Source organism: Lissotriton helveticus, chromosome 11 (assembly GCF_964261635.1).
Source record: "Lissotriton helveticus chromosome 11, aLisHel1.1, whole genome shotgun sequence".
In the NCBI taxonomy this organism is placed as follows: domain Eukaryota; kingdom Metazoa; phylum Chordata; class Amphibia; order Caudata; family Salamandridae; genus Lissotriton; species Lissotriton helveticus.
The window spans coordinates 1,125,134,974-1,125,146,640 of record NC_136072.1 but is presented as its reverse complement, the minus strand read 5'-3'; the positions used below and the strand labels follow the sequence as shown (position 1 = coordinate 1,125,146,640).

At 41.3% G+C, this 11,667-nt stretch overlaps 1 protein-coding gene across 1 annotated transcript; it reads right to left on the bottom strand.

Moving 5' to 3' along the window:
* Positions 1-4,711: 4,711 nt before the first annotated feature.
* On the bottom strand, positions 4,712-5,767 carry TSSK2 (testis specific serine kinase 2). Its single transcript, XM_078665575.1, has one exon. The coding sequence runs from the start codon at positions 5,765-5,767 to the stop codon at positions 4,712-4,714; it is 1,056 nt and encodes a 351-aa protein (XP_078521701.1).
* Positions 5,768-11,667: the final 5,900 nt, after the last annotated feature.

Below are 11,667 nucleotides of genomic sequence, written 5' to 3'. Positions count from 1 at the left end.
CTGGAGAACTTATGGTTGTCCTTATACATCTGGTTAGTAAATCCAGTTCTCAAAGCTAAACGAAATGGCATCTATTTTGTTGTGGTGCATAACATGCAAAACTGCTGTAGTGTTGAAAATACTAATCGTTATTAACAAACTTGTGTGGATTAGTACTAGTTCCATCTCTAATGTTTTTACAGCTGGGAAGAGCCTTGGCGGTGGGCTGCTCCATTGAATAAAGATATTTGTCTCTTCACCACCCCAAATGCAATGCAGTCCACAGCAAGCCACCTTTCTGCTTCAATTAGAAGAAGGACTTTAGGTGCACTGCTCTGTAGTGTAATGGAGTACAGAAACTACAATTGCACTGCACCAGTGGTGGTTTTCAACATTTTAAACTGTAGCACCGGGGTTGGAGTTATCCAGTAAGCGTGTGCTCATACTGAAAACCTACAAAGGTATAAGGACACATGCACGTTTTTTAAATGATTGTAAAATGTATGGCTAACTTGGATACATTTATTTCGCAGCTGCTCAAAATTACACTTCTTACTTTAGGCTTATATGTTTGTAACCACTGCTGGCCTGGTTTACCTTATTTGTCACAAACATACTAAATTTTTTGATAGCTTTTGGGGGTTAAGACAGTTTTTGCGGAGATTAACGTATTTCCAGCATGATTGGGGGCACAATATTGGTAAACTACCTCTGGCGGTTATCCGTATGCTTCATGCAAAGATCGGTGTGTAGTCTGCTGATCGCAGATTTGATTCATCCTAAAATAATTTAGAGAATGAATGTGCCTTCTGCATAGCCATTTGTGCAACCCGCAGGTCACCGAGATCCTTGTCTAACCTATAGGTCACACATTTCAATCATAAGAATAAGAATGTTGAGTGAACTCCCTTCTTCAGACATCTGCTGGACATACCTTTGATTCTTTTTTTTTTTTTTTGTAATCCTTAACTCAACGTTGGTCTTTTAGGTTATTAAATTAAGCACCATTGGCTAGGGTCGAAACCAACAACAATTATAAGTTCTACAACAATTCACTTTGTATTGTGTGTTATATACACAACTATTTTCTTTGCTTACTACTAAAGTGACCTTGCGGAGTGTGTTAACGCCCCTTGATGGACGGATGTGTGACTGAGTCCAGCTGAGCTGCATTTGAGTTCAGCACCCGCATCCAGCTAGAACACAACTCTGATGGAAAGAACTAATGACTGTCCTTGCAGTTTAAGTGATGTGGCTTGCAGAAGGTGAGTAGGGTTTCCAATTTACTAGCCCACTTGCAAGCAGTAGCTCAGCACAGACTGAATAAGTGTGACTTGTGGCTATGTTCCTTTCACCATAATGCCTTTAGATCAACTTGAGAAGGGAGGATAGTAGCCGGAAGTGCAACTGTTGTAGAACCACTGCTGCAGTGCACTGTAAGTCGCTGAAACTCTTATGAAGAGTGGATTTGGATGGTTCCATTTCCCACTCCAAAATGGACGAGGAGCGTGCAGGCACCCAGAGCCAGACGGCCTTACAGATGTGGGGTTGGTGCTCCAGCACATAGGGTGAAGGTCTAGATGTGGGGCAGGGGGAGAGGCAGGTGGCATTCTGTTGGGAGCAGCACATAGGGGAGATGTGGGGGTGAACGGTTTAAAAGGAATTTTATGTCATGTTAATAAAGTTCTTATGCCGTCAATGATCAATCAAATCGTTTATTCAATTATGTGGTTCTTCTGCATGAACTCACGCTTGTAAGGTGTCTTTTTCTTCAGCGAAGAAGCAAATCACCACAGATTTGAGATTCTAAGCCTGACTGAACATAAACTTTTTTACGGTTTTCAGAATTTCAGCAGATCATTGGTGGGATGAAAGTGTACCGAAAGGGCATTCCACAAAAAGGGAGAAACGGAGAAATGGAAGCTGAATCTGAACCTAGTGGTGAATTTGAGCTGGGGACTAAACTCGATGTCTTGCAAGAAATGGCTTTTTGATCCCTATTCAAAACCCTAAACATTATTATTTCTTGAAGAGGAAGTTAACAGAGGTGATCTGCCATGACTGAATCTAAGAGTGACGAAAACCAGCCTTGTTGCCTGGATTTGAATAACTTGAACTGGTGATTAAAGACAATATTTTGGGAGACCCAGATAAAGGGCTTTTCCTAAGTGAGCCGAGAGCTGACAGCGAGAAGTGTACAGCCCTCGTACAGGAATGGCATGATCTTCTGCACCTTGCAGCTGCAAGATGCAGGAAGAGACCACAAAGGAAATCTCAGGAGGCAAGTTCAAGTCAGTAGCGTACTCCAATCCTAGAATGTGGGACTATACCCTGCCATCCATAAATCGTCATCGCCCACCATCCTTGTGGAATTGCTTTTGCCGACTGCTACCAAGTACAGATGAAGTTAACCGTCATTGACATACATACTACAGTAGAAGTCATGGGAGAGGGCCAGCAGGACCAGTCTCTCAGTTTTCCTATTGAAAATGGTGGGAAAGCAACCTCTTCCGAAGGGTATGTTTTGGGAGGGAGGGGGGGAAATCGACACAGTCCAAAGGGTAAAGAGTTGAAGGCAGGAGTATTGGCATACTGGCTACAATGGCTTAAGAAAGTAAAAGTTAACAAAGTGCTGAGCCAGCGATTCTCTTTCATGATGATGAGAGGCGAGATCTGGTGTTTGACTCTCTCAAATTGTAGTCATCCCCACACTTTCAGATATTACCTGTAGATCATCTAAAGATAATTGAGAGCAGCATGAAAGCCAGCTTGGACACTGTGCACTCAGCTGGTGGATTCCATAAAAGAACCACAATGTAGGTTAAATGTTCAACAAGAATGTTTTCTACTGCTAGGAGTAATGAATTGGGGCAGTCATTTGAATGCTTGGTGTGGCAGAGAATGTCTGTCGTAGTTTCTTGATGATCGTGGTTATCCTGGGTTGCTGTAGTTTGGTAGGAACAAAACCATGCTCAAGCGAGATGTTAAGAACCTCTCTAGATGTTTGAGGCAATTGGATAGTGTGTGGTGCATTGGGAGGAGTTCTGATATATGAGAATTGTAAGCAACTTATGGACCGTGTATGAGGAGATGCGGACAACTGGGCAATGGAGGAATAAAAGATGTGTATACAAAGATCACACCTTTTGTTATCCATACAGACAAGTGACCTTTTGCTGCTAACGCTTTCTATCCTGGCAGAGGGATGATACTTTCTGATTTTAAAGCATCTGCAGCTCCTCTTCCTCCCCACCCCCCTGTATTCTGCTGGTTGCACCACAGGCAGCTTCCTGGTGTTGTTAAGAATCACCACAACCCCTATCAGCAGGCAACTAAAGACCTTACTAAATATTTTGGTCACCTAACTGCTACTAAGTAACCTAGTGCACTTCCGTGTCACTCACATGGCACTTGGGCAACAAACAACCACATATGTCACTTAGGTGTGGAATAGGTTGGATTTGTGGTTAGAAATCCCAAATCCTGATTCACAGAAGTTAGATTTGCAAATTGTTCATACGGCATATTCCACCTCTAGTAGGGTGACCTTGCCCTTCATAATTTCCCCCAAACATTCCAAATGGTACTTCACACCCAATTTGAGATCTAATCTTTGTGCCAAAAAGGGTGTCACAAATGTGCAAATTGCTAATCGCAAGGAAATACTTATATGTGCTCAGGTGCATGCCTATAACTATACACACAAGGAAGTAAAGGGCATCAAGAGTATGCATGTAGACCTGCAATTTATGTATATTTCAATGCATACTCCTAAGATCTTAGCCAAATATCTACGGTTTGTAGATTTCTGCACCTTTTTGTGTATGAAGTCCATCATAACCACAACACCACCAATATTTCTTAACAGTATGTAAACCTCTTTTCATTCTCCTTTTGACAGTTCTGCCCTTAGTCAAATTTGAATATGGCTTGGTATAAGAACCAACTAGCTCTTGTCTTACCCTCTAGACAGTCTCGGGTCTTCTGAAACCTCCACTCAAAGATTTTGTGGTTTAGACTTGAGTGAGCAGAAATTGTTATAGGGTGCTCTTCAAAGTAAATTACCTCTTGTACTTGTGTGAATCCAAGGTATTGCCTCAAGCACTCATGGAAAGTGTTGGATGAAGATCTGAAAACATGCCAGGGCTTCACGCTGGATTTGCAAATTCACTATTTGGCCTAAATTTGGGGACAGTGGATTTAAAAAGCACTGCCCAGACTTCTGAAGAAGTTGAGGTGAGCCAGCATGGTGCATCTGATGTAGCCTCCATGTATGTATTTAACTCTACTAAGGACTTTTGTATAACGCTAAACATGCAGCAGGTTTGCACCTTCATGAAATGTATGCATGTGAACATTTGAACCTAAACCACTTTAAGATTTGTAATGCTATTTCTGTCATGCTTCGCTCACAGTTAATAAAAGTAGCTAGTAAAATCTGGATTTTCAGATGTGTTGAGGTTAGTAATTCGGTGCCTCCAACAAACTGATACATGGGCTACTCTGAAAAATTACTTAATGTAATCCTTCATTCTGACACACAATGGAAAAATACTGCTGATTGCCATTGGCACCGTGAACCAGTGGAAACATTTATTATTTCCATCTCAATAAAGGATTTTGAATAGAGATTTCACTACCAGTCTTTTAAGTAGAGTAATAAATGTGTTCCCAACTTCAGTGCGCAATACACTCCTGTGTTCGTTTTTTTTAATGTTGAGGTGTCATTTTCTTAGTCCCTGCTGCCGCCACCACGTAAAATGCTCCCCAGTTTGCTCCTGTTGGTCGTTTTGAGGTTTTCATGTTTTCCCCCTTTGCCGTGTAGTAGTGGTGGTGTGTTGGAATCTTGCTTCCTGGCGTCTGATTTCCCTGCCCTTGACTCATCCTTGTCCAGCTTATGCCCCAAGGTTGTTCCTGAGTCTATCCCTTTCTTTGAGGTGGATGCCGTAGACTTTAGTTTTGTGATGCCCTGTGTCCAATTGTGGCCCAATGCATCTTCGATAGTATAACGTCGGATGACGTCTGGCTGCAACATGTGGTAGATGAGATCTTTGACCTCCACTGACAGGCTTTTCGACCTGGGGTAATCAACACGGTGCTCTTTTTGCAACTTTAGCATGCGTTTGATGTTGCTGTCATCATAGGGCATTGTGCCACAGACCATGATGAAGAGAATCACTCCAAGACTCCAGATGTCACAGACCTTAGGTTGATAAGCTATCCCCTGGAGAACTTCAGGAGCCGCGTAGGCTGCTGACCCACAAAAAGTCTTACTGAGGTGGATCTTCCCATGATCATCCTTGGTACAGCGTTTGGCGAAGCCAAAGTCTGAAACCTTGACATTGAACTCTTTATCCAGCAGTAGGTTCTCACACTTGAGGTCCCGATGCACAATGTCTATGTCATGACAGTACTTGATTGCAGAGGAAAGCTGCAGGAACATCTTACGAGCCAGTTCCTCTGGAAGACTTCCTCTGGACTTGATGAACTCTAGTAGGTCTCCTTGGACGCCCAACTCCATGACAATGTAAACTTTCCCTTCGGATGTTTCAAAGATTTCATAAGTTCTAATGATTGCGCGGTGGTTCACCACCGACAAAATCTCCATCTCCCTGGGGAGAAATTTTTCCAGGAAATCGGCAGGGGCTTTTTTTCGGTCTACGATCTTGACTGCCACGTTGATTTTCAGCCGGTCAGAGTAGGCAGACTTAACTTTGGCATAGGACCCCTCACCCAGATTTATACCCAGCGTGTAGCCTTTCTTTTTCAGAACGACGGCATCATCCATGATGCGGAGGCCAATGGAGGGCCTTCACTTCGGTCCAGCCGAAGCTTACATCACGTCCATATTTCGCGGGGAAGCCATGACAGAACTGAGGACAAGCTCTCTAATCAGGTTCATGAAATCCAGGTCTTTCCCTTGCTGGAGTTTGAGGCTGTGGAATGTTGATCATCATAGTTCCATCCGTGATGTCGCATGATGAAGTCATAAAGATTGATGTTCAGTGCAGCAGCAGCTGCAGAGGAATGGATTTCAGAAGTTTAGCCTGATCAGTGCTGGTTTGTGTTTCATTTCAGTTAAAGTAATCTGTAAAAGTTGTAATTTTTGTCACAATACAGTAAGGTATACTTTTAACATTTGACAGTAGGGCGGTTTATGTGGTGCAGCATATCTGAAAGTATGTATTTTTTTTAGGGCGGTTTATGTGGTGCAGCATATCTGAAAGTATGTATTTTTTTTAGATTGAAAGGGATTATTTGTCATGACTGATCTTTGTCATGATTATATTGGGAGTTAATGGATATATCCTGAGTACTCAGTGGCAGGTAATGAATCCTATTCCTGGTTACAGTCCCGAGAAAGGGTTTTTCTCTTTAGGTGCACTGAGGGAGGTGAGTGATCTGTGACTGGCTGCTCTGTGGGAGAGGAGGAGTCTGTTCTTGATTACACAGGTGGGGTGTTGGAATCCAGCTGCACAGGGAGAGGTATGATCTGCTACTAGTTACACAGTGGAAAGTGAAAGATCTTTTCTGGTAACAGCAGGTGAGGTGTCTGTTTTTGATTACGTTCGGGGGTGGAATTTGGCCACGCTGCACTGCGTAAAGTGATAGATTTGCCCTTGGTTAAACAAGGGGAAATGTTGAACTAGTCTTTGGTTTCACTGTGGGTGAGAGGTGCCATTGTTTCATAAACATGCGAGGAGAGGGATTTGTCCATCGTTGCACTTTGGAAGGGGTGAGGTGTCTGTCTTTTTACGAAACGGTGAGAGGAGAGGGATCCTTGATTGAACGGGAGCAAAACAATGTCAAAAAAGGAAACCTAAGAAATTTGGTGCCTACTCGGTTTAGCGGCTTTTGTAGAATAATTGGAATGCCATTTGCACATATGTGTTTTCCTCTCTTCTGTTGCTTTGTGTTTTTAATTGTTTGCTGTATTGTTTTCAGGAAAGGGAGATGTGTGTGGAACCTTAGCAAGTAGAACAGCTTGGAGGTGCTGTTTTCGGTGGGGAAACTGATGTGTCCAGTCCATGTCTCAATTGGCAAATAAACTTCTTAAATTCAGTCAAATTACGAGAGACTTATCACCCTGCTGGGATCTCTTGGCAGAACTGACGTTCTCCATGTTAACATTCAAGATTGGTGCTTTGTTCATCTTGAGCCTATAGCCAAGGTAGGGACTGAGGTCAACTTCAAATTTTGGAGAAACACATTGCTGCACCTGGGTCTTTAATTGAGACAGCAATGTGTCATGATGTCTGATCCATGCTCACCTCATGTCTCTTGTTCCCTGTGTATTCTGGTCTATTTAATCACATTGTTGTACATTGATCTATGTTATTTGCTTTTTAGTGGTACTTTTTGAACAGTATTCCATGTTAGCTGTTTACTGGTTTCTCCTCTGGCTGACAAGCGGCATGGTGAGTACTCTAGTATTAAACCATTCACCTTTACACAAATCTACATCAGAAGTCATTTTTACATTGGAGTCGGGATGCTACGGTTGAAGAGCCCATAGGTAATCCTAGTTCTTTGTCGGCTGCTCTCTGTGCTACTGCTTTTATTGCAGTTTCCCACAGACACAAAGGATTGCAACCACCACCTCGGGAAATGCAGGGATGGAGTTATTGTCTTACGGGCGGAACCTCAACAATTGCCACAAGATGTTACCTAAACAAGAAAATAATGTACCTCTTCACTATTTGTAGACTTCTGATGTTACAACCCAGCCTGACAGCACTGCAAGATCACTTCTTACATCTAAGGTTCCATATGAATGTCTGTCCTGCAACGTGAAGACAAGGCATCCGCTCAAGCAAAGAGCATGGCATGTCGCTGCACATGGCCATTACCTACATGAACATGTAGTTCTACTGGTGCCTATCTTATTTTACCAGCTGATAGTGGAGCAAGCAGCACACGGTACCGGTGTGTACAAACGTCAAACAGATTACTAGCGGATGGCGAGGCAGATGGAAGAAGGGGGAAGAGCTGTATTGTTTACTAGCTTCAGACAACCATTTCTGAGACATTTTTACAGAATTACAGGTATTGTTTTGATGATTGTCAAAAACATTTACCTCTCATTTCCAAGTTTTTATTTAAGCCAGCTACATATGTTTTTGTCACCTTTCTACCACTTATGTATTTTGTTATGTTACCAAATGTATACATTTACCTAAACAGCCGTTCTTTATTATGGCAATGCAGTTTGGGTATCCATCCCCATGTTTCCTCAATGAACCTGGTCACCCCACGACGGGCTACGACAAGTGGCTAAGAGTTAAAAATAAAAAATAAAAATTGGAAGATTTAAAAAAATGAAACAATTGTAGATGCCTTTGACTTTAATTGGAAGATTACATTTACTGGAAATGGAAAATGAAAATATGTTTGCATTATACGTTTTTCGAAAAAGCTTTCAAGTGCAGGTTTTAAGGCATAGGAATACATTTAATGAAATTATACACATTGCAAGGAGCGTGGAACTCTTGATTGCTTAATTTAAACTCTTTAAAGTTATTTTGCAAATGTAAATGCTAGTGTATCAAATAAGATCTAATTTGTTAGAGGATAAGCATAAGGAGAAGCAATTATTGGGTAATGTTAAATATAAATGTATAGCATGGTTTAATAACTTTGCTTCAAATAAGAGTTTCCCAGCAGTTAGCAAAGAATGTTTTAAATGTGGAAAGTTAGAAACTTTTTAACGGCATGTTTAAAGGGCGGTACCAGGAGAGTGAAAATGATTTAGGAAGACCAGATACAGACAAGGAAGGGGTTAACTGTAAAATAGAAGAGGCTGTGGCATATGAATATGCGGATGCAACTATTTTGACCATCGATTTTGACCATCGATCCTGCTGTATGCCCAACTGTAGTTGTGAAATTGATGGATAGGATATTGAATTAATAGCAGATTTAAAGGAACAGTATGTTTTAATCTCATGCCCTTTTCATTTGATAAGTTGAAGGATAAGGCCAGTGGACCCAACAATATTATGGTGTTTGCATATGGTAAACAGATAATTAACACCATCAGTTATATTATCACAACTGTATGTTTCCAGGGCAGAGGGATTTGGAGTAAGGTTTATGTTACAAGGAAGGATGCACAAATCCTTCGCTGGCGTCATAAAAACAAATATGGTTATTCTTTTACATACCAATGCCATAAAGCCAGTGTATTGTAACAAACTCTGCTTTCTTAAACTTGGCATGTATGTTTCCAAAAAGCCTTTGGAATCTAGCCTAAATTTTCAGGAAAAAGGTTTGAAAAGTTAGAGGATTTTCAGATCTTGTTATTCTTAAGAAAATGCTATCCCTGTCAAACAAAAGTTAGGAAGTGTACTCATTCGGTCTAAGAAAGAATCATAAGAAATATTGGTTGGCATGCAGTAAGGTGTTATGGAACCTGTATCCTCGGCTGAATGGATTTCTTCTATAGTGCTGGTAAGTAATCAGGAAAATTAAGATTGTATGCAGAGGTACACTCTGCGAACAGGTAAATTGCTGTAGATTGCCTCCCTTTCCCCCGTATACAGGAAATATTGGCTAGGTTAAATGGGGCAAATGTTTTGAGCATACCAGAGTTATGGAATGCTTTCCACCAAATGGAGATACCCAAAGAGTCTAAACAAATTACCACCTTCTTGACTCGAGAATGAAATATTAGATGTACCAGAATACCTTTTTGACTCTGGTCAGATGCCTTCATGTTCCAACAATGAATCCATATTTTGTTTGGGAGCTTGGGGGGAGGGGTAGTTGCTTTCCAGGTTGACATTCTGGTGTATGCTAAAACCGTGGAAATCCATAACAGAAGGATATTAGTACTATTGCGGTTACAGGATAAAGGACTCTCTTGCCATTTAGGCAGGTATAAATTTATGAAAAAAGAGAGTATTTGTGTCGCAGATTGATAGGTTTTTGCAGATTTGTCGGCAAATATTGCCCAGTTTTAGACATCCAAAACCCACTGGTAAACAAAGGGCTAAGGACAACATACCAACTCGAGCCAGGAAGTCAGGTGGACTGTAACCCACATACCTCCCACCACCTATTATGGGATGGTGAGGATGGTGTATCTAGACTAGAGTAAAGATCAGTCATGTTAGACTGCAGGATTAGTTATGCGTCATTAAGTTCTAGAGCCCCTTTTCCCCATGGATGAATAACAAGAAATCCACTATATATTTAAAATGCTTTATTAATAATTAATGTCCTAATCTAGTGCAGATAACACAAATAGATCTTACCACCTAAAAAAATTATTAGATGATATATTAAAAAGAATGGCGACATATTAGATATTGTTTAGGTGGTCTTCAGTAAATCAAAGCGCTGAGTGATGAAACCAGCCTGTGGTAAAAAACCATCGCCTTCTAAACTCTACCTAACGCTGCCTTAGCCCCGAAGCACCCTTATAAATTTTCCAGTTTACCTCGAACACACATACCGTTAGTGCTCTGAACAGGTTGTAGCTTGGCTCTGTTTGACCTTCCTAGCTGTGGAAAGCAGAGATCAGGCTGGCTGCACCATCCCATGTTCTTCGGCCAAGATGTCTGTAGCATGCAGATGTTTTGAAGCTAGCTCATGGGAGAAACTGAAGATGTCTACCACCAAGATGCCTTTGCACCAGACTGCAATACCCTTTGCTTTTTATTATGAAAATATCAAACTTTGTGATTAGTGATTTTAGTAAGAAAATGCAGGCATTAGAATACCAGATCTGTTGCAGATTTTGTAATACCTACTACACATTCTAAGCAGGATGGCTGGAATTATGCAATTCTGCGGCCTTTTCCGCATAATTATGAATTTGTTCCGTTTGCCACATAATCTATCAAATGCTGCATTTTACCCCCCAAAAATTTGTTTCTAGCTCAAGCTGATCAAAAGTTACCAAAAACGTGACAACGTGTTCCTGTGCAGTGGAATCGCCTTCACAAAAGTTGATTAGTCATCTTTCAGTTGCTTATTGCTGCATATTGTTGTTAACCACGAAATCTATGCCCAGAAAGTATTACCATAAGTAAAAATGATAAAATTATGAAGTAATACTATCAAAATGTGCCACATATTTTGCCTTTTCTTGCTTTATATTTTAGCCAACCCTGCCGTATAATTTGGTGCTTCCCCAGTGGCGTAACATAAGCCTCTGCGGTGCGGGGCCCTCGAGCTCCTGGGGTGCCCCTCCACAAAAGTGGTAGGCGGTGGCCAGGGAGAGGGGGGGGGCCTCCATGTACTGTGCAGGGTCCCACCCTCAAGTTTTGTTGCCACACTGTGCTTCCCCTACCGCGCAATTCCAGTGGCCCTGATAATAAGTCACACTAATGCATAATACATGAGCAATTGGTGCACTTTCAAACTATAATAAAGCACACAATATTAAAAATGTGCAAATAACACAAATGTAAACATGCATTAATAAATGGGGAATCTGCATAGGAGTAAATGAAATACCAGGGGTACACAAGCAGTAAAATGCAAAGCCTGCCACAAGATCAGATATTTAATACAAATTATTGAGCAAGAGCCTGCTAGTTAGGTCCAATTTTAAGTGCTTTTAAGGAAAAAATACCCAGAAACAGGAACAAGTTGAAGTATTTGAGATTCTTAAAGGATAACTTGTTAAAACACATCCTCTTCATCCTTCTTCTAACTCGGCTAGAAATATTCTTACATCAG

Bases quoted from the DNA above. Each gene is read 5' to 3' on its own strand.
- TSSK2 (XM_078665575.1), bottom strand. From the start codon at position 5,767: ATGGATGATGCCGTCGTTCTGAAAAAGAAAGGCTACACGCTGGGTATA.